At 35.7% G+C, this 24,613-nt stretch overlaps 1 protein-coding gene across 2 annotated transcripts in view; it reads right to left on the bottom strand.

The window, feature by feature from the left end:
- The window catches only part of FHDC1 (FH2 domain containing 1), a 52,238-nt gene that overhangs the window by 20,656 nt on the left and 6,969 nt on the right, over nt 1–24,613 (bottom strand). For both annotated transcript variants that reach the window (XM_031943805.1, XM_012552166.3), the window contains exons 2-6: nt 21,280–21,907; nt 10,637–10,698; nt 9,750–9,852; nt 1,228–1,313; nt 1,021–1,121 (exon numbers count right to left, since the gene is read on the bottom strand). In XM_031943805.1, coding sequence (XP_031799665.1) covers nt 1,021–1,121; nt 1,228–1,313; nt 9,750–9,852; nt 10,637–10,698; nt 21,280–21,756 — 829 coding nt within the window. In that variant the 5' untranslated portion in view covers nt 21,757–21,907. The remainder of the gene's footprint in view (nt 1–1,020; nt 1,122–1,227; nt 1,314–9,749; nt 9,853–10,636; nt 10,699–21,279; nt 21,908–24,613) is intronic.

The following is a 24,613-nucleotide window of genomic DNA, read 5'->3' as shown; positions in this document are numbered from 1 at the left end:
CTTGGTCAAGGAGGGCAGATCATGAAAAGTAGAGGGCTAGGGGTAGAAGACATGGTACACTTTACGGCTGTTTTTCTGTTACCAAGAAGGATTCAGATTCAGTGAGGGAAGAAGAGGATACAGAGAGAATTATTTTGTTGATATTTTTTTTTTAAAGCATCAAAACTTCTATAAACAGAACCTTTAAAAAAAAAAGTTGCTTCCTGGAACCTTAGACAAGTCACACTTTACTTCACTTTAATTTAATTTAATTTTAAATTCCTGCAAAATGAGGGAATTAGACTGGATCTTCTTTTTTATTGTAATGACCCCTCTAAGGTCCTCTTCTCAGAATCATGTTTTTAAATGCATAAAAAAAAAATGCACATGATTACAGATATTATTGAAAAAAATCACTGAAATACAGTTTTCAAAATATTAAAACAAGCTCAGAGACCACGTTCAGGAACTCCTAGATTATTTGATCTCTAACGTCCTTTCTAATGACAATACCCTATGACCTCTCCATTTTACATTTAGGGTAGTATCAACAATTGGATTTCATCCAACTTCCAATCAAGTTCAACTCCTCGCCTTCACCTGAAGGTGACCCTGGGCTCCTAAGGCTATGCTCAAATTCTAAGTGTTCTATCCACTCTGGAAGAGTTTCAAGTACTGCCCTATCCCTTTCATCCAATAATCACCTAAGCTAAGATAGAGAAGCTTATCCAGAATATGAAACACCATACTATGAATTTTGCTGGCATTAACATTTCATGAAACAATCTATCAGGGCAAAGGGTCCGCATTTTCTGATGGGAGGAAGGACCGACACTGCTAAAATCATGGCTCTTTTTTGAAATATTCAAGACATTTCTAAAATAATAATAATTAAAATGTTGCTATAAAGAAGTATATGTTCTTTGCAAACAGGGGCTGTTTCATTTTTGTCTTTGTCCCCTTGAAAAGAGCTTGTTAAACTGAATTAAGTAAACAAACGCACAACAAGAGGCAGGAATAATCTCAGAACGCATTATTTACCTTTTGTAGCCATCCTTAAACTGGTCATGTCATCCCAGAGAGAAGAACATGAAGGTAAAAATTCCTTCTTTAGCACCATGGCTTCAATCCGAAGTGAATAGCTAAGAGACAAAAAGAAAAAAGAGAAAAAAAGAAAAAACACCTTTTACATAAAGACATCAATAATTAAAGAACTCACTCTAAAAAGAATAACTAGTACATCCTTACTTTGGCACCTGTATTAGGAAGTATATAAAGGAATCTGCCAGAGACAGCTTGGCTGCATCTCCACTAAATGTTTTTAATTTCTTTACCTAAAAGACAAATAAGAGGAGAATAGAGAAATAACAATTTATGATCAAAACTTTAGCACCGCCTGAATTTTTTTTAACTTAAAGAGTTAAATAAAATCATTACAAAAAGCAGAGATGAGTACAGACAATAAGAGGTTTTTATAATCACATACAGGCTTGTAGTGTACAGATTTTCTTTTTTTTTCCCCACATGATCATAGATTTGAAATAGAAATACTTGGAATAAATATATGAATTATAAAACATCCTGATCTGGCACTATTAGGATATACTAAATGAAATACAAGCTACTCGAGGACCAGGATTATTGGTTTTGTCTTTGTATTTCTAACACCTCCCATGGTGCCTGGCACATGGTAGTCATTTGGTAATTATGAAATTTAAATGATTTGAAAATTTTTTAATTAAAAAATTAATTATTTGAAGTGATAAAGGATGAATTAAGTCTGAAGGAATATTCTGAAAGTGAAAATCAACATTTAAGGAAGAAATAGTAGATTAGAACATCATTCTAATACTTCCCTGGGTCCTTGCTTTCCAATAAAATTTTTACTCTGCTACTTTTTGTACATTAGGAACAAAGCACCCTTGGGCGTGATCTAACATCTACATTATACCAAATTCTTGTAATAAACACTTTTATGGAAAGGAACTGGTATAATCTGAAGTTCTCAAATAAGATAAGAAAAAAAAAAGAAATATTCTATTTAATAATTGAAAAGATCTTCAAAACTTTCCTCCCAGGGTAAATTGAAGAAGGAAAAAAAAAACTAGTTATGGTAAACATACAAAGTCCAACAGTTTGGCTGTTCCACAAAAGAGCTCCTGGCCAACAAAAGTGTCATTCCCCAACACATACTCAGAGCATCAGCTCACTGAGGTTTGTTAGCAAAACCAGTTGAAGAACATTTACACTATACAGAAATATAATTCAATATTAAAAAAAAACAAAACCAACCATTTCCTTACTTGTGTTCAAAATACTTTAATAAAACTAGTGCTATGTCCCCAACAAAGCATTGTTTCTTTTTTTTAAATCAGTTTCCCATCTATTTCACAAATTCTTACTTTTTCTTACTTCCTGCCAATGCATTTTGGAGGCTACCACTGTATTTGGGGGAGAAACAATATAATTGTCTTCTAAAGGTTTGAAATAAAACATAATATGAAGTATATTTTGGAAAAAAAAACCAAGTCAACTATTTCTTTGAAATAATAAGCCAATTTTACAATCTAAGTTGGGCCAGATGCATATTGACTTTTTGAAAATGGAAAAGAAAAAAAACTTTTCCTGCAATGGATTAAAAGTTAAATTTCCTCCTAAGCACTGAGTTGCCAAGAATAAAGAGGCTGTACCTCTATTTCCAAATCCTTTTGGTATGTAACCCATTCCTGGTCCTGCTAAAGCATAGGGACATATCTTCCATATCTAGCCACCAGTGTGTCCTACATATCTGCTTCTCTCCTCTAACCAAGACACAATTAGTACTTCATCTTTATTGGATGAAACATAGCATCTTGTGACTCTGGTCAGAAAAACTAAGCAAATCACTTAACCTCATACTCTAAGGGTATAAGCTGCAAAGCAGATGCTGGTAGAATGAGTTCAATCTCTGGAAGTACTCTATACTAGGAAAATTCAAAGAACAGCTAAAGAAAAGGCACCACAGCAATAGAAGCCGCATGTGAATCAGAGTGAACCAGGTTTAAAGGGAACAAGCCTATAAATATGCTTTTATGCTTAATTTTTTTATCACACTTATCAAGGATCTTTTAAAAATATATACTTTGTTACTCGTTTATACATTTCCCAATATATTTTTACATTTTCCAATGTATTCTTCCCCCATCCCCTCCCAGACAAACATTATCTCATAACAAAGAATTTTCTAAAAGAGGAAAAAGACAGTTCAGCAAAAATAATCAATATGTTAGAAATTCTGAAAATATATGCAATGTTCTACGTCCAGTCCTTCATCTGTAAAAGAGGAAAGGTACCATATATCTCTCCTTTGAGGGCAGGCTTGATGATTATAATTTCATAACATTAATTCTGTAAATTTATTTTTTCATTTATGTTATTGCAGACACTACATGTATCACCTTGTTTTGCTGACTTCACTTTGCATCTGTTTATATAAATCTCCCTGTGCTTCTTCTCCATATTCATTATATTCACTATTTCTTATAGGACAATAATATTCCATTATATTTATATGTTGTTACTTATCAAGAAATTTTTGTTAAACATTAAGCATTATGTTGGCTGAGGACAAGGAGCTTATTTTAAGCCATAAATTTAATCTTCCACAAAATACATCTTCAAAACCACAGGGTCCTTTGAGAAAAAGACCATACAGGTTACTATAGGTGTCCTAACATCTACATTCTCACTCTGTCTTTATTTGAGGAAAGATTAACTAGTCTGACATAAAAGAAATAAATAATCCAATCTAGTTCTTCAACAACTGAAAGAAAAAGGCTTTTTCTATTCCATTTTTCCAGCACAATAGGAAAATTAAATTATCTAAGTGACAGTTATTCATACCAATGTGTTCTGATAGCCAGAGTGGTAGAAAAGCAAGGAGGGAGGTCAGTGATGGCTCAAGCCACCTTATGACAGGAGTCAAAAGAGACTCACTAAGCTTGAGTTTCCTAATAGTACCTAGAGGAACAGCCTTGGAGTTCAGAACATCTGGGCTCAAAATCGATTTTGGACACTAATGAATTCCTGGTGGAGAAGTAAATTGGTCCTATCATCATGAACATCAATTTGGAACTATGTCATAGGAATCATTAGATTGTGCATATGCTCTGATCCAGCAATACAAGCAAATATTAATCAAGCAAATATCCCAAAGAGATCAAAGAATGAGGAAAAGGTCTTATATACCCCAAAATATTTATAGTGCTTCTTTCTAAAGTAGAAAAGAAATTAAGTGGGAGGAAGAGATGACTATACATTGGGGAATGGCTAGACAACTGACTGGAATATTATTGTACTGAAAAATAAATCACAAAATGGTTTCAGAGAAAACTACAAAGACCTGAATGAACTGATGCAGAGTAAAGTGAGAACCAGAAGAACAATTTATATGATAAAACTTTGAAAGACTTGAGAACTCTGCTCAATTCAATAAACAATCATGATTCCAAAAAGTATATTAATCCCCTTCTAAGAGAGCCGTAATGGACACAAGATGCAGAATGAGACTGAAACAGCCAATATGGAAATCTATTTTGCTTGACTGCACAAATTTGATTTTTCTAAAATAAGTTATTGTTGATATTTTGTTTCTTACATTGCCATACTATGTATGCCCTCTCCTCCCCCTCCCAGAGAACCATTCCATATGACAAATATTTTTTTAAGACGATATGGGGGAAGAAGTCATCATTGACTGACACATTGAAAAACTCTGGAACCATTTAACAATATTTAACACCTGTAGACCTCCCACTCTAAATATGAGTGTCTTCTCATATTTCTTCATTTGGACCATATATATTTATTACAAAGATGTGATTTTCTTTTTCTCTTCAAATGGAAAAGTAGGATGAGACAGAGGAAGGGTATAAAGGATAAGGCAGAGTAAAAGGCTTTTTTGAAATATGAAAAAAATTGGACTGGTTTTCTCAAAACTGAAATTTATTTTATATTGAATCTTCTCTTATGTTCTGCTGTGTATATGGAAATACTTTTTTTCTCATTTTGTAATAAATTTAAAATTAATTTTTTAAAATTTACCAGAGACGAAGAAAGGAATAGAGTTGGGGGAAAAAAATAGTAGGGAGGCTAGGAAAAAAGCCAGGCAGGAAGAGTAACGTTGAAAATTACAGGTTGATCTTATTAAATACTTTTTAAAAAATCATGATAGAGATCTGTAGTTTTATGTACAATCTCTTTTTTTGTTCTGCTGTGTACATGAAAATGCTCCTTTTTACTGGATGTTTGTTAAGCTGAGAATAAAAATAAACCTAAAAATATATACAATTTTTAAACTCTGACTGATACATACTAGCTATGAATATGACCTTGGGCAAGCCTAAATTCTCAATGCCTTTAGGCAACTCTGTCAAAGTTTAAGTTACAGTTGCAGATCTGCATTGTAGTTTCCACACTGGAAATTCATTGAAGAGATGAAATCACAAATATGAAAACCAAACTAAAAATGCAGACACTTGTAGTACTTTACATAAAACATAAAATATTTTGTCCATATTATTCATTCTTGAACTTGAACTAGTTATATACTAATAAGTAGCAGAGCCTGGGACTCTGTTCTGAATTCAGCGCCATTCTCCCAGACTTGTAGGAAATCTCTGTATGTCAAAGGAGGGTCAAAAGATTAACCTATGTAGAGGCTGAAAGATCACTTTTCCAGTGTGGTCTGAGCATAGAAGTTCTATACTATTTCTATGCAAAGTTACGGTCTCTATTCAAGATAGGTAAGAGACCACTAAATTCAACTTTCTCATTTTATAGATGAAACAGCCGAGTCACCGTGAAATTAAGCATTTACCCAGAATCAGTTGGCTAGGAAGGTGAGATATGAACCCAGTTATACCCTCATCCAATACACCACACTGCCTCAGTCAGTTCATTAGTATTTATTCCACAAATGAACAGATATCACTATTAGTTCATGAGTTTTTATTCCACAAATGAACATAGATATCACTGTTCCATCACTAATGTGTCCCTTATACATTCCTCAGCTTCTCCATTTGGTACTGCTTCTTTAGACACTTCCCTACCTTCTCCCCATCTCCCTTATCCACCTTCTGCTCTAGCCTTTCTGGCACCTAATCCTCAGGAGGAGAGGTACGATGAGTTTCTTGTTCTGTGGTGCCAGAAGCCACATGGTAAGAACACCACCCACAAAAACTTGTTCTTGCTCAGACCATCAGTCACCAGCCTTTCACTGCTTCTACTCCCTGCAACAGCACAGATATGCTGGAGTTGTTTAGGGAGGGGAGAAGAAAGGAGGGGAGCTAAGAGGAGTCAGCCCAGGGACTGTCAGGGAGTTCCTGATGAAGGAAGCAGCTCACAGTTTGAGAAGAGAGGGTGTGGTGAGCTGGGAGTCCTGTAAACAAGGAGGAGTGTGACAGGGCTTGTCAGATTGTAAGGCTGATGATCTTGCAGCAAGCACCAGGGAAGGTAAAGTAGAGGGCTGGCTTATTTCAGAACTGGGAGGTAATTTAAGAATTCCCAGGCCCTAAGATGGGCTAACCAGTCACCTGAGATGAAAAACTGGAGCCAGATGCCCAGGCTCTGAGGCTTAGTCCTTGTGGGATCTTGGGGTAATGCCCTCAGTCTCATTTTCCACACTGGAAAGCAATGTAGCTGGGCTCCAATCGCCTCACAGGTTCTTTTGGCTCAATCTAAGAGGCAATGACTTTTTGATTCTAGACAACACTGAGAGTTCTGGGAAGAAAAACCATCTTTAAATAATAACTTTCTGATAATATTTTTCTTTGTTCCCCTCTTAAGATTTCTGTAACCTTCAGGCTCTCCAAAATAACAGTTGTTCAGGGTTTTTTTTTTAAAGTTTTAAAAGTACTTTATAAGGATGGACAGAAGCAGTTACACCCAAAGAAAGAACACTGAGAAATGAATGTAAACTGGTTGCAGTTTTGTTATTCTTCCCAGGTTATTTTTACCTTCTGAATCCAATTCTTCCTGTGCAATACGAGAACTGTTCCGTTCTGCACACATATATTGTATCTAGGATACACTGTGACATATTTAACTTGTATAGGACTGCTTGCCATCTGGGGGAAGGGGTGAAGGGAGGGAGGGGAAAAGTCGGAACAGAAGTGAGTGCAAGGGATAATGGTGTAAAAAATTACCCTGGCATGGGTTCTGTCAATAAAAAGTTATAATAAAAAAAAAAATTTTTAAAAAGGAAAAAAATCTACAACAAAAGATGACAAGGAAAAAAAAGTTTATACAAATTATTTCATTTGCAGATTTGGAAGTTAAAGCTCAGAAAAGTTAAGAGAGATAACTACACTTACATGGTATCAAAGGTGGATTTGAACACAGAATTTTGTAACTTAATCTCTTTTTATTTATCTTTGCATCTCATCACTTTCCAGCAATACCAAAACAATGCCAATGGTCTGGTATCTCCATTTCCAGTTCTTTTTCATGCGTTGTCTTGGAAATTCTAGGAGGGCAGAAGCTGTCTGCTTGCTTATAATGGTATCCCCAGCAGTGATCAGAGTGCGTGGAACATACTAAGCCCTTACTTAATATAAGTGATTCATTCATTTAACATCTACTGGAACCTCTGAGGTAACGATGGATATACAGAAATTTAGTCCTAACTAGGTCACAACTGTGGAAGAAAAGCTGATGGAAAGCTCGGATTTCCTCTAAATATGAGCTGAAATTATAATCAAATCATATGGGTTTTATTTTTTGCCCAAAATAACATGTATAAACTAGTGTCAACACTGAAGTTCTACTGGGATGCCTCACTGAGAGCGTGGTAGTGATCTGGATCTCTCAACGGGTCCTATAAAGGCAACTGGAAAGTCTTCCAGCACAGATAAGGCAATGGGACTATGTCCAAGGCTGATTCTGACATTCAAGGACCAGAAGACTTAAAATCATAAAGTCATCACTCGGAGGCTGAACACCAAGAAATGAATGTTTTGGTAATAGCAGTTCCTGCAACAAGCATGGGATGATTGATATTATGGGAATCCACAAGATTATATGCATCATAACAGAAAGCCATAGACAATCCTGAACTATAAAAATATAAAATAGTTAAGGTCCAGTATAACTCAGAGCATGACATCTTTAGAGGTTCTTTCACAATGTCAAGATGCTTCACAAATATTAAGCTTTAATAATTATTTGTATTAAGTATTGATTTATTGGCTTATTTGTAAATTTGTCTTATCCCATATAAACTGCTCGTTAATTTACAAGTAGGACTTCTAAGGTACAAAAGAACTATAGATTGTGAAGATGTATTTAAAATACCAAGTTACCCAAATATTTTAAACTCTCATTTCCCACTGATCTTAGCAGAAATCATAAATGGGCTGGTTAATAAATTCCTTGGAGAGTCGTTTGCACAAGGCAGGTAAGAGGATGTGTCATAATTTAGGGAGCATTTTCTCTATTGCTTTGAGTCTATCTCATGGGATTCTAACCATCCTAAAAATTTTGTTAATTTGCCCTACCCTATTCACTCTGAAAAAATAATTAAGCTAAACAGTTTGTTACATTGAACTTTCCCCCACTTTTCAGTATTTGCATTGGTGGGTTATTTACAAATAGTTCCATATAAACTTTTCTTCAGTTTCTAAAATGTTTTCTTTTGAGGAAAGCAGAAATCAGGCTGGTGATTTTACTTTGTAGGGAATTCCTTGGGACAATCTACAAATTCAGGCTGAGACTTCAATGGAACCAAGAGTTTTAGAAAGTTATGCAGGAGAGTAAGAGTGACTTGCCCAGAATAACAGTGTCAGTTGTGAGACTCAAACCCACATCTCTCTGCCTCTGAACCCAACCCTCTTTCTACCATTCCACTGATTCTCTCAAATATATTTTCCTTTCAGAAAAAAAAATTGGAAATGGGGCAAAGGAGATCGTAATCTGATAAACCAAGGCTAGTCTGTTTTTATGTTATGTTTTAATATATAACTTGACACTTTAAATGCATCTTAACAATCTACTGTTCTTAGGACTAATTTAGAATTCCCCATTATAAATTAAAGAGTAATTTACATGGGGTAAGATTAATATTTGTCAGCCCCGAAGTTAGGAGGACCCGAGTTCAAATCAGGCCTCAGACATTTAATACTTCCTAGCTGTGTGACCCTGGGCAAGTCACGCCAAATGCCTCAGCAAAAAAAAATTTTTTAAAATAATAATAATATTTGTAAAAGGTCTTGAGATTATAAGAGAAAGTTTAAAGATATTATACTATAATTTACATTGGAGCTTAAAATATGTTGGGTTTTTATTGGTAAGAAATGTGGATTTCTTTTAGGGTGCATACATGTGCCAAGGTATCCTACCACATCCAAGGCCATCTCCAGCCATCCTGATGTATATTTTGCCCATGGAGCCAGATGGCTCCAGGGGGGAAGGTAAGACTGGTGACTCTGCCCAGCCATCCCTCACTTAAATCCAATACCTTCGCATTTCATGGCATTGCCCCCCTGATGTCATGGTCCTCTTCGAGGACAAAGGGCAAACAACAAACAATAATATGCTCTAATCAGCGATCAGCATTCGGTTGGGTGGCTACCATGTACCAGGTACCATGCACCAGTAGCTCTCACTGTGGCAGACGAGAGCTTTCAAAATGAGAAAAGATGGTCCTAAAATGCCAAGTCTACTTCCATCACATTAAGAGAGAGTGAATGCAATCATTCCCCACATCCAGAACACATCCAAAACCAATTTACCTCTTCTGACTCCGGCAAAAGCTTAAGAAATTCTCGCAAAGTTTCTGATCCGTAATGTTCACCATTTCCTTGGTGGATATCTTCTACTATGGACTGGGGAGACCTTGAAGAGACAGTGGACCAAATCCCATTTCATGTCTGCTAGTACCAAGAAGAGGTAAAATCCAGGGGAAATAAAAGACAAATACCCCTCTCCCCTGCCCAAACCAAACATACATCCTTTCAAGTCTGCAAACTCCCCATTTTGACAAGCCATTTTGTTATCAATGCTCCCATCAATTGCCAGGGAAACAGCATGACTCTCTCTAATGCAATGCTCAATGTTGCCTTTGCACAGAAAACAATCCACAAGCGACCCAGGGAACCTCAAAGCAGCAACAGCTGTTGTGGGCCTTTATTTTTCCCCCCTTGTGGTGAGAAAGAACATTAAGTTAAAACTTCTTTGGCCTTCCTTACTCAAACTTCATTTATTTATTTGTTTTTGCAGGGTGCTGCAAAGGAAACTAGACTTAAGGCTACCTCTTTTCATTTTAGGTAGATCTCTTGCATTTAACAAACTTTGCATCTTCAGTTTCAACATACATTTAAAGGACAAGGATAACCATAAGCCTGCCAAGCCCCTACACAGCAGGATCCAAATGGAGCCCCATGATAACTCTTACTGTGTTTAAAGTCACTAGCCTATTTTTTCAGGGGCTAGACCAGCCGAGTGACATACTCATGCACATTATCAACTAGCCCATCTAAAAGAGAATGAAGAAGCTAAGGCAGAGGAAAGGGATTTTCACTCATTAAAATTTAATCCTTCTGTCACACCCTGGGTTTGAAATTTTCCTTAATAATAGCAGTGCTGTCAACATCCAGTCTAAGCCAACACAAGATCTTACTTTTTGAACTGCTTGAGAAATATTCCAATGTTCATGCACCGTTTTGCATCCAAGACTGAGATCTGGGGGAGAAAAAACCCACAAGATTATTAGAACAACTCAAAAAAAGAAAAAAAAAAAAAAAGAAATTAAAACCTACCAAACATAAAATTCGTTTTTCAGACATTTGTAACCAGTGTACAAGTTTGAGGATTGATAGTCTAGACAGCTTTCTTTTACAACATGAAGGATTATCTATTTCTTTAAAAAAAAAAAAAAAAAAGTGGGGGAAGGGAAAGTGGTCTTTTCTTTGAAACAATACAGCCCACCCACTATTAACAGCCACAATTCGGAAACAGATGTCTTGAGTCTAAGCTATAGTAAGGTTTGAACTAAGAGAGCTAAATTGAATAGTGAAGGTTTATAATACACAGTGATTCCCAAACTTGGTTGGGAGAGAGCCATGAAAATCTTTAAATATTTTAAGGACTATCATGAAATTCTCTGTTCTATCCCTCCTTCCCTCTAAATTAAATTTGATTTTATTAAAAAAAAAAAATACTTGCCTAATAGTATACTTGGAAAGGGAAGAGAGAAGTATCTCAAAATGCTAAACAATTGTAACTGCAGAAGTTCTAAAAGGGCTGGAAATAATAATATAAGCTACGTAACATGAAGTGCACTGATTTCTTTCTGCAGTTATCATGGTATATTTTCAAAATGCAAACTTCAGCTGCTGCCTGTTTAATATATCTCCCTCAGGCAGAATTATTTTGAAATACTACAGCTTTCCAGGGTGCTTAAATTCTTCATTTCGACACATTTTTCCTTTGAGGTAAGGTCACTGGTTTGCATTCAGATGCAACACCATAAGTAATTAATTAGATAAGGTTAATCAGATTGGAAAAACAGTCTGAATCAAACTTTTTCTTTTTTGGACCAGTCTTTAATTTCTCTAGAAGTAAAAATTCAGGATGCAGGGAAAAAAGATATAAATTTAAAGGGAAAGCAATTTTTTCCATTTTTTTTTAATAAAGTGGAGAATTGCTACAAATAAGAATGTTGCTTTAACCCTTTTCCTTTCCAAATGAGTGTTATTCATTCTGAACAAAAGAGAATTCAATTACAAACTAAAGTTTCCTGGCTCTGGCAGTGACCTTATGTAGTTCTTTAAGAAAATGCAAAACCACTTTAACCAATGGCTTGTCACTCTTTTTTTATAATGATAATATTTTGCAAGGCTGAAACTCCAATCTCTTGATTTCCAACACCAAGGGATTATATTTCATTTTATCACTATCATCCACAATTTATAAAAAGCTGGACCCCAGATGCTAAGGGGTAGGCAGACTCCTCAGCCATTTTCCCACCCAGGACTTTGATTTCAGTGTTAAAGAAAGAAGGCAGAAGGAAGGAGAGAAAAAGAATGAGAAAGAGAAATTTCTATACCCTGTCACAAAGAAAGAGTGTACTATGAGGAAGAAAAGAATGGGAACCGAGGATCATATGACCATTAAATTTTTGGGAGGAAATGACCTAGGTAAGAGATTATTTTAGATTATCTAGTCCAGGACTGCTTAACCTCATGTCACTACCAGAGCTAAGAATTCTGTCACCTGTCCCCCCACCCCCAAATATAAACATTGTGAAATTATATGTTATTAAGCTACTCATAACCTTTATCCAGTGAGTCTGCTACCAGAACCTCTGCAAAGCTGGTTATTGACAGCAAATAAAAACCCTCATATACAAAAATGTTCACAAGGAGCATCACTGGTGGTAGCCAAATGCTGGAAACAAAGTATGTGTTCAGTTTTCAGGGGATAGTGAAACAATCTATGTTATGGATGAAATGGATATTACTGTGCTATAAGGAATGATAAATATAAAGAATTCAGGAAGACATAGGAAAATTTATCTGAAATGAGACAGAATGAAGAAAAATGATCCAAAAAAATAATATAAATGATGGCTTTAAGAGTATCAACACTTCAGGGCAGCTGGATGGCCCAGTGGATAGAGCACTGGTCCTGAGGTCAGGAGGACCCGAGTTCAAATCAGGTCTCAGAATGTTTCCTAGCTGTGTGACCTTGGGCAAGTCACTTTACCTCAATTGCCTCAGCAAAAAAAAAAAAAAAAAAAAGTGTCAACAACTCTTAAGATAATTCCAGTAAATTAATGATGGAAAATGACATCCACATCCAGAAAGAGAACTGTGGAGACTAAATGAAGCATACTATTTTCACTTTTGTTTGTTTTTTCTTTTTCAAGGTTTTTCCTTTTAATTCTGATCTTTTCCTCACAATATATGTAATATGGAAACATGTATAATCTATATTGGATCGCTTGCTGCCTTGGGGAAGGAGGCGGGAAGGAGAAAAAATTTGTAGCTCAAAGTTTGGACATGGGGAGAAACGCAGTGGAAAATATAGATAATACAAAAAAATGGAAAGCAATTAAAATGTTTTTTAAAAACTCAATAAATTAGGGAAGATATTTTATAGAGAATATGTTTGATTCTGTAGTGCCTAAAATAAATCTATCAATACATTAAATAAAATCACCAAGAAAAACAATTCAAAATGGATTTAAATCCATAAATGATCAAGGGATATGAATAAACAGTTTTCAGAAAAAGAAATACAAGCTCACAATATTAAAAAAAAATTCCAAATCACTAATAATTTGTAACTGCAGTTATTTCAGTTGTATCTCATTCTACATGATCCCATTTGGGATTTTCTTGGCCAAGATACTGTACTGGTTTGCCATTTCCTTCTCCAACTCATTTTACAAATGAAGAAACGGAGGCAGACAATGACTTGCCCAGAGTCACATAGCTAGTGTCTGAAGCCATTTTGATCCCAGGTCTTCCTGCCTTCAGATCTTGCACTCTATCCACTGTGAGAAATGCAAATTAAAACAACTCTGAAGTACTACTTCACAGTTATCAGAGTAGCAAAGACTTTTTTTAAAAAGGATAAATGCAGTAAGAATTATGAGAAAGCAAGTATCTTAATGGTGGAAATATGAACTGGTCCAGTTATTCTGAAAAACAATTTGGAATCATGCCCCAAAAGGTATTAAACTGTCAATATACCTTTTGACTCAGAGATACTACAACTAGGTCTATATCCCAAAGAAATCAAAGAAGGAAAAAGACATATATATATAAAATATTTATAGCAACTCTTTTTGTGGTGGCAAAGAACTAGAAACTGAGAGAGTGCTCATCAATTAGGGAATGGCTGAACAAATCACAGTATATGAATGTGATAATATGCCGTTAGGTTGTAAGGAATAATGAAGAGGATGGTTTCAGAAAAATCTGAGAAGACTTGTATGAACCGATGCAAAGTGAAGCAAGAATAAGGAGAACAATTTATACAATGAATGATGTAAAGGCAAAGACTTAGGAATTCTGATCAACAAAATGAAAACTATAGTTCCAGAGAACTGGTGATGAAATAAGCTACCCACTTTCAGAAAGAGTTGCTGGACTCAGATACAGATCGAGATAGAAAGACACATGTAAATATATAGATACAGATGGTAGATATAATATATGTCCTAAAATACAGGCTGACATATATGTGTGTATATATCTGACATCTATATGTATATATGTTCAGATTGAGGCATATATATGTATGGGGGAGAGTGGGGGGAGATATGACAGCTAGTTTGAGAATCTGTTTTATTTACCTGTCCATGTTGATAATAGGTTTTAATTTTTTTCTCAATGGGGGTTGGTCAAAAAGCCTTTCATGATTGAATTAAAAATTTTTTAACATATTTTTACTCACTAATATATTTCCATATTGCTTTGTCAGGAAAACATATTTCCTAAGAACTGCTTTGCTTGTCTTTGTTGCACAGAATTTTATACACGATAGATATCAATACTCGTTGAATTACAATGGATATCACTAGTTTTAGAACTAAGCTATGAAAGTGGCTGAAGTGCTTGAAAAGGAGAATGTTACTACCCATGTCAGTAGCGTTAAGTTCATTTCCCAAATGCTTGGCAATCTCCAAGCAAACAGCCTGGAGAGGCAGTGTGGGAACCAGTCCTGTCTTATGAAGTAGACTCTGACCCCTAAATAACTTTATGATTCTAGGACTTTTACCTACACATGAACCAGTGCAAAAGTTACTATAGAAGTAAGCCCAGACTAAGCAGCTGATATCTGATCAACCCAGAAAATGGGTAGCACAGTAGGAGGTGCCTGAAGTCTCCTATTTAATTTAATTTAGCTATATCAAAACCTAAGAGAGTTATTCATTGCCAAGTGTGAATAAGCCAAATATTTACTATTATTACTATTAATTTTATTAATTACTAATTAATTACATTAGTACTATCTGTATAAATTCTTCATTTAGCCTGAATTCTACCAATGGCAAAAGATAAACTCTTCTGGATTAACAGAAATACTACATACAGATAGAAAAGTGGCGGGCTCATTATGCCTTCTTAAAGCATTTCAACTGACAGTGATGTATTTCACCTCATTCAGCTTGGAGAGAAGCTCCATGATAGGATCAAGTCCCATCTCTGACTCATACTAGCTATCAACAGGCAAATCACTTCACCTTTCAGTGCTTCTATCAACTAAGACTAGAAATTGCAGAGAAGGTAACAACCTATATTAGTAGAGAGATTTTCCTCACCCGGAAGTTTCACATATAAATAAAATTGCAGGTTCAGACCCTACTTCTATAAATGGATAAAAAACCTTTAGAAGAAATATGGAAGAATATTTTTAACTATACCATAACCAAAGGAGGACTTCATTTTTACTCCATTCCAGCACTTAGCACGATACCTGGCATGCAGTAGGAGCAAAATAATATTTACTGATGGACTGATTTCCATTTGCTAAATGAACTTCCTAGTAATGGTTGGATGTGGTTACCCTCTTCTGTATTCTCTTAGATTCTGAAATGATGTAGTACTTCATAAGTGCAGCTGTACAATTTCTCCAAAAGGTAAATAAAAACTGGAAAATCCAGATCAAGTATAGTTTCAATTTTCCCTTTCCTTAGTTCAAAAATTCTAGACTGAATCTATACCCAAGAGTGGTATAAAATGAAATTTGATCATGTAGGATTCCAAGCAACATTGCTAACCACTATTCAACATGGGAAAATTAAATGCATTCTCACACAGATCAAGAACCAGTCCTTGTGCAGTACTCTATTTTTAATAGTACAATTGCAGCTATTACTTACATGATCAGTTTCAAAATACTTCATTCTTCATAAAAAGTAATCTGAAATATCTTAATAGGTTTTTATTCTTTCATAAATGCTTATTGTTCTAGCAGGGATGTTCTGGTATTTTTATGCTCTATATTCACTGTTACCATTATTTACAACTACAATCTTTTCTCTTTACTTCCTTTTTTAATCTCTCTCTCATCTTCCTTTCCTCTCCTCTTCCCTCCCTCCTATTCTTGGAAAATGCATCTCCCTATTTCTTCCATGTCTGGCCATATATTGGCCACTCCTTATTCTGCATGGAAATTTTGATCTGCTCCATTTCCAACCTAGTCCAGGTCACCTCTCCACAAACAGCCATTTGGTTCCATACTCTTCACACAGTCCACACTGCTTCCTGACAGTGCACACCCCCGATCAGCCTGAGCTCTCTTAGAGCTCCCGAGTACATGTTGTCCATCAGCCTCAGCCTCCCTTGTAGGTAGGATTACGGTATATGACTACCACATCTGGCTATCTATCATCTTTGCTGATGAATTTTCAAACACACAACAAACAGTATCTCAATACTCATTTTTTCCTACCAAAACATTTTCTAATTTTGAATTTCAGATATACTGTCCTTTCAGTAAGCAATCAAGCTTCTTCAAATCCAGAGTTTTGATAGACTGAAAAAAAAAATCTCCCTTTCTCTCTTTGGAGTTGAACCTATTTGTTATAATTCAAAACCTTCTAAAAGTGCAAGCTAATCATCTAATGCTACATATTTTCTGTAGATAGTAATTATGTTTCAGGAAGGATGATCTATCCAAATCTGGGTAAAGATGAGTCGTGTTATAATATGCTGAAATGGTATTTCCAGTTTCAGAATGTCATTTTTCTCAGCATGTCGCTTGGTACAGTGGTTAAGAACTACTACTTTTCACCTGGCCTCTACTTAATAACCTAGCACATGAGAAGGAAGATTTATTGCTGATGGTGATTTTTGTTTATCTGGTCAGTTAGTTCCCTATCTTGCAAGATTACAACTTCCACAGCTGTTAAAATGGAACATCTCTCATGAAGAGTAACACAGGAAATGCTTCACCAAAATTGCTAACTGCATGGCTATTAAAGCACTGGATTTGAAGCTACAAAAAGTGATCTTACCACTTACTAGCTGTGTGACTTGGGCAAGTCACTTTGCCCTAGGTCTTAGTTTCATTTGTAAAAGGAAAATTATGCTAATTAGGAAAGCAAGGGATCTTTCCTATCAGATCTCTGGAAAAATGAGAGATTTATAGCTAAAGAAGAACTAGAGAACAATATGAAATACAAAATGGACAACTTTGTTTACATTAAACCAAAAAGGTTTTGCACAAACAAAACCAACACAGCCAAAGTTAGAAGGGAAGTACAAAGCTGGGAAATATTAGTTACAACCAGTTGTTTATGATAAAGACTTCACTTCTAAAATATATGAAGAATTGTGTCAAATTTATAAAAATACAAGTCACTCCCCAATTGATAAATGGTCAAAAGATATGAACAGACAATTTTCAGATGAAGAAATTAAGGCCATTTATAGTCCTATAAAAAGATGCTCTAAATCACTTTTGATTAGAAAAATGCAAATTAAAACAGCTCCAAGGCACCACCTCACACCTCTCAGATTGGCTAAAATAACAAAAAAAGAAGTGGGAATGCACATATAAATTTCTTTAAAAAGGTGTTGACTCTGATGATCTCTAAAGTCCTTTATAGGTCAAAATCTATAATTCTGTTATTCAAAAAAAAAAGCGCATAAAACTATGATGTATGTGTCACTGGCCATATTTATGGGGAAACTAGTTTTAGAAAGGATCTATAATTTGGCAGCAGCCCCTACTTGTCACTTCTTCAAAGAGTTACTATAAATGGAATATTTGTATCTGACTAAATAACATAATTAAGTTTAGCCCAAATGATGAGTCACTTCTTATAGTGTTCTTTGACTATACAATCAGAGCACCATTATCCCTTTTCGAGTACTGCTTTCACTTAAAACCTTGTGGTGAAAGAGATTCTGACCTGAGATTTCTTTGACGTGGCTATGGGCAACATGAAGTTAAATGACTTGCTTTTGCTAGTATGTGTCAGAAGACATCAGGCAATGGCTTCCCGACTCCAAGAGCTATTTTTTAATCTACCACCCTGCTCAATTTCACCTTTCACTCAAATTTTGACACAATTATCAAGAAGAAATTAAATGAAGGGAGATTCTCCCTCAACCTATCTTACAAATGGATGCTTCTACACTGACTATTACTGTGATATCATACCACTCTTCCATCTATAATAAATCTCCTTTCCTTTCTTCCAATATTGTGGTTCTCTAATTTTTCTATTCTCAGAACACAAGGAGACAAAAGGGTCATGGGCTTCCTCACTTGTTTGCTGCTTTTAATGATTCTCATACCCAAAATTAATAAGAAAAAATTTGCTGTTCTTAAGATGCCAATGTAGCTACTAATACTATATATTCAGCTCTAAAATCATCATCCTATCAAATGAATTTTAATTTACACCAGTAACAAAAAACACAGGCACTGTCGTGTCACAAGCATCAACTTTAAAAGAAACTAGACCATAGACCCTTGGAAGATCATTTGTGGATATAATCTTTGATGGTAGCCCTGATTCCTAGATCTTTGATACTGAGAGTGAATTTAAGGTGATCCATTGAAAACTTAGATTTTATTTGCTTAAATGCTTGACTTCCTTTTTTTTCCTGAGTCATCATAGGCTAGAATCAATCAGGTCCTTGTGGTAACAATGTTGACAAGATTCCCATTCACAATGGCCACCACCCAATCTGACTCAACTGGCAGTCACCCTTCAGAAACAATGAAACACATTCTTGTGATAGTAGTAGCCCCTGTGTCTTCTCCAGCGTTTTCTGCCAATCATGCGCTTCTCTGGTATGCGTACTCTAATTTTAACATGGCACAGATTCAATATTCTAAGTTTTCCTATTGCTCTGGTTGATGAGAGGAGCTAGGGAATGATATGATAAATGCTGAAGGGATCTAGAGGTATGGAGGTCCTATATGCTAAAGTATTTTTGTTTCCCTGACGAAGCACAGGTGAGGGAGTTAAGAAGAAATAACTTACTAGTTCTTGCAAAACTAAAGATAATAAAGCAGTCAATCAACATTTGTTAAGTGCTACTATGTGCCAGACACTATGTCATAGCTGAGGATATCCAAAAAAGGGCAAATAATGGTCCCTGCCCTCAAGGAGCTTACAATTCAGTGAAAAAGAAAAAGAAATGAAAAAGGATAAGAACTTTAGGAAAGAAACCAAAATTTCCTAATGTCTAATTTGGTCTGTTAATCTGTATTACCTCAACCAAAGTCTCTAGATTTTTACTATATGGATGCTTCTTACAACAATAATGGTCTACTTAAGTATAAACAGTCACACTTCTGATAGAGTTTATAATTTCTAATTTAAGAAAAAATTCTTGACCACAGAAAAACCTTTAAAAATAATCATTGGTACAATGGTTCCATCCCTAAGAATATATCAATAAAGTGTTATTAAAAAGAACTAACTATTCATTCAAAGGTTTTCACAGGAGAATTATTTGCCATGAAAGTAAACTACATGTTGAAAAATAAAGGAAAGCTCAAATAACTTGTAGTACATTAATGCAATGGAATACTATTTTATAATTAAGAACAAGTATGAAATTTCGAATGAAACCTGAAAAGACCTTAATGAAATGATGCAAAAGAAAACCAGAAACAGAAGAGAGTAGAAGAGAAAAATAAATCAGAATGAATAGACAAAGAATCCTGAGAGAATCCTCAAGAGAGAGCATGAAAAGTTATTTGATGTTTTGAAATTAATTTAAATGTCAATAGCTATGAAGCAAGTGTAATGAGTTGTTTGTAATAAATCATTTTTTAAAAACTTTACTCAAGCAGCAGAATCACACAAGAGTTCCCAAGTGAATTATTGGCCTAGTACGGACTTGGCTATAGTAAATTAATGAGTTCCTGAGCCAGAAAGAAAAAAAGGTTAACTGCCCAAAAATCCAATAATGCACACTACATCACTCCTGTTGCATTCTCAGGGCCCTACCCAAACCTTATCTTGCTAACCCCATCTCTGACCCATTTTCCTTGTTTACAACAGATAAAAGGTAAATGATTTGACATCATCCATTTTTACTCACCATTCCATTTAATAAGAATTCTTCATTCCTTTTTGTGATTAGCTGTGGATTTATGTCTACAATTCCAAATTCTGCATCTGCAACAGATAGCTAAAGCCTGCCGTAATAACTTCTTACTTAAATTCTTATCCTTTATCATGTTTCTTTCTTAGGCAATTCACCCTTTGTGACATGCTATTTTCAAATAGCTTCACAATTCCTTACTAAAACTGCCTTCAAGACAGCAACAGAAGTGTAAGGGAGGAAATCCTAAAGTATGTTGAAATGAATGGAAAAGATTGTTTGAATTGCTCCAATGTTGACTGGCACAAAATTTAAGAAGCTGCTACTTGAGATTACCGAGTCAGGGGCTGGGAATGATAAAAAACTGAAATAAGATATAGTCCCTGTCCTTGTGAAATTCATAATATAGAAGAATATGACATATACAGAAAGTCGAATTACAAAGGGATACATGACAGATACATAAAAAGAAGTAAACCAAGTGCTTTACTGCTCTGAGATTTGGGATATTACTGACAAAACCAGAGAAGGCTTCACAGAGGACATGACTGTAGGAGTAGCTGGGTTAACCAATTCTGAAACTGAATCGAAGTCGTTTTGATTTCATACAAGGCTTAGAAGTAGTGCATTTAAGTTCTAAATTATGATTCTCAATAGAAAAGCACTATTTCAGGGCAGGTAGGTGGTTCAGTGAATAGAGCAATGGTTCTGGAGTTAGGAGAACCAGAGTTCAGATCTAGATTCAGACTCTTATTTGCTGTGGAACCCATTGCCAAGAAGAAAAGCACTCTGTAGGAAAGGAAACCATATGTTGGCTACAAGCCACTGGAACATAAAATGTTCTTTGTGGAAGGGACCTCGGAAACCGTCTAGTCAAAGTTTCTCAATTTTACAAATTTACTACTTATTGTGACCCCACAAGATCTCACGGATCCCACAAACGAATAAACCAGAACTCCTAACTTCTAAATCTACACTCTTTCCATTAAATGATGATGCTACAGAGTAGGAAGACAAAAACATCACCCCCTACAGAATGAACTTTCCTATAAATACCTAGGGTCCAGATCACCAGTGGGACCTCAAGGAAGAGCAATCACCTGGCCAAATGTTAGACTTTCCCGAGTAGAATCTTACAATTATGGCAATTGTTGGAAGAGAGCATGCTTGTACATCCACAAAGGGGGATATTCTTATACATTCACAAAGGGTCTATTCTTCCAGACTCAATCCTTACCTCTTCTTTTGTATCTTTGAAGGAAGCATTTAATGGTCCACCTCTCCTAGAAACCAATGATTTGGTCTCTTCTTGCTGCCCAAAAAGCTCTTCAATGGTCTTTGTATCAATCTGATATTTCTGCGGCTGTCTGGCAGCAATTGTCCAGATGTTGTTCTTGCCTCGAACTTGCTCTTCTGGAATTGTTTTCCAAAAAAAACTCCTCATTTTCTTTGTCTTACTAAGGTGGCCATGTCCATTCATATAAGAAGGAGGTAGTCCTGGAGGGGGTGGAGGTATAGGAGGACCCCCTGGCAAAGGTGGAGGGGGAGGAACAAGAGGACACCCATTGTCTGGACATGGCAAGGGTGGAGGGGGTGGTGGTGGGGGTGGTGGAGGTGAGGGTGGAGATGTTTGCCCAATCATTAATCCAGCTGCAGCAGAGAGATCCCCATTTTCTTTTTCACTGGCCAAGAAGACACAATTCATAACATGCATTGTACTGTAGCCTCTGAGGGAAGTAATTTCTTGGCTCTCAAGGAGCAGCTCGAAACATCCAACAATGGAATAGCCACTCCCGTCATACTCTTCCAAACTCTAATCAACTAACCATGAGAAAAGCACAGGTGCTGCCCATCATCTTCCAAACCTGCAGCAATTAAAAAAAAAAAAAAAAAAAACACAGTCAGTGCAAGAAAAGGTTTTAAGACAGCCTCCACCCCCCACCCCTCTGTCTCTGTCTCCCTCTGTCTCCATCTCCATCTCTCCATCTCTCTCTCTCTCTCTCTCTCTCTCTCTCTCTCTCTCTCTCTCTCTCTCTCTCTCTCTCACACACACACACACACACACACACACACACACACACACACACACACACACTAGAGGAAAATGTGTGCTCTCCCTAAACTGTTTGTTTGTCATTTAATTTATATCAAAACCCCTGATGAATAACATGTCCCAAAGTGCAAATATATAAATATATATAAAAGAGGAACAGTAATTCCCTATATGTGAACTGAACTTAAGTCCCTAGGAATGCAGCCAAGGGTGTTGTAATGAATTCCATTTACTCATCCATTACTCCTGATCTTAATCAATCAACAAATAGTTACTGAGTGCCTACTGTGTGGAGGCCCCTATTATTCACCATATGACTTATAATTTACTTATGCTCACCATTTGCTCCAGAATCTTAGACAAAGTATGTAGGCCTGGACCTAAAGTAAACATTTGCTTTTCAACTCATCTAGATCACAATTTCCCCAGAATAATTCTTGGGAAACATGGCACTTTTAACTGGCATGCAAAAAGACTGGGTTGGAAAGCTACAAAAACAACAACAACCTGGCTTAACTTCCAAAAACCATTTTATTTTACTTATTCCAAGAGCCCATGCCTTCCCTTCACCCATCCAGGTCTGTAAGAATAAAGAGACCCAGATCTAGTCATAGTTTTTTCACCAAGTAGCCCCCCGATAACCTTAAGTTATCTCTTTTTCCCCCCTCATCTTTAAAATAATGAACTTAGAACATTCTAGGTCTAAGGTCCCTTCCCATTTTGAGATTCTTATGATTTAAGGGCATGCTTCCACTATAAACTTTTAATATCCACCAGGATGTTTCCAATAGTCAATATTTAAAGGTTCAGAAATACATTAGATACTCATCTATTTTAAAAAAGATTTTTAAGCAACTATCATTGTTAAGGAACAATGACCCAAAAATATTTAAGTGATCAGGACTCTGATCTCAAGGAGTTTATGTTCTACTTGCAAGGAGAGAGGAGGAGGTAGGAAATGACTGTTGGGGCAAGAAAGTACATATCTAGGCAAAGTTCCATAGGACCATTTGATGAGGTACAAAATACTTTCAATTAGGGGGAATCAGGAAAGGCTTCATAGAAGAGTTGTCATTTAATGGTATGATATTATAATCATGGATATAACTAGCAAAGGACTAGGTAATCTCTAACTTTTCTAGTTAGGAAGTTCTCAATTTCCTCATCTTCAAGGAGTTTACATGCAACCAGGACATAGTCACTTATATCACAAATAGTGTACTGCTAGGTGTCTATGAATATGTCTGTGTGTGTGTGTGTATACACACACACATATATATGTATATATATATATATATATATATATATATACATATATATCTGTGCTTAACTGTAGCCTGTTTAGAGAAGGTGGAGGGGGAGAGGAAAGAAGGAAAAAAATAAAAAGTGCACAGCAGAGAACAAAAGAAAACTTAGAAGGGGAAAAAAAGATGGACAGTTCTGAAAACAATGTGTTCTATTATATTCACTTTCTTGAAATGGAAATTTGTTGTTCTGCTGTGCATAAGAAAATGTTTTTTCTTTTAAGTTTTAATTTTAAAAAAAAAATGTACTACATATTAACTCACAGCAAACACTTTCCTAAATTATCTTATTAACCTTTATTTCCATTTGGCATTATCTTTTTTAAAGTGTTGCTTTCTATTTTCATTATTATTAACTCTGTAATAAAAACTAGTATTTTCCTGGCCAACTAAATATACAAGCAAATGAAATTCTAGTCAAGAAAAAACTGTATAAGTGGAAAGCTCTCAAGTCAAGTGTAGTTGGAGGAGTCAATATTACTATTTAAGGAAAGATACCAAAGTAAATCATGCCCAAGAACTATATGTAATTTTTCTTTTTAATCTCATCCCTATAATGTGACAGAGAAAGGCAATCTGTTATGTTGGACAGAGTACTGGATTTACAATTTTGGTGAGGTAAGTGCAAATTCCACCCAGCTTCCTAGCTTACTTAGACAAGACCCTTTACCTCTCTAAATCTCAGGTCTCAGGTCCCCCAGTGAGAAAAGGGCTTTCCAACAGTTAAAGCACACTGTACATATGAATTGTCATGAAAGAGTTAGGCTTCTAGCTAATATGAAAAGGTTTTTGATGTCTTCACATGTAGAATTGTTACCATACTGTTTATCATCTCAATGGGTTGGCTGGGGAGGAGTGGGTGGCAGGGAGAGAATTTGGAACTCAGAATTTTTTAAAATGAATGTTAAAAATAGATAAATAAGAAAAAGTACTGCTAAAGCATCAATTATCAAAATCTAGGATGTCAGATATGATTTAGTTAAGCATGAGTAGCATAAACTAAATTTCGATTTTTCAGAATGATAAATCACATCACTTAATCAAACAGCAAGAAATGTTTATAAAATACTGTCTTTAAGCTGTGTTCCATGTGGCATTTCTCTACTTTTTATAAGAATTTCACTAGCTTTTAAAATGTACTTTATGGTTTGGAGGAGGCAGGACGGTTTCCCCTTTAATCAGCATCACCTCCCTGATGTCACTATAAGTGAGAA

This window comes from Sarcophilus harrisii, chromosome 6, assembly GCF_902635505.1.
Source record: "Sarcophilus harrisii chromosome 6, mSarHar1.11, whole genome shotgun sequence".
Classification (NCBI taxonomy): domain Eukaryota; kingdom Metazoa; phylum Chordata; class Mammalia; order Dasyuromorphia; family Dasyuridae; genus Sarcophilus; species Sarcophilus harrisii.
The sequence above is the reverse complement of the archived record's forward strand: the minus strand, read 5'-3'. Positions and strand labels throughout refer to the sequence as shown.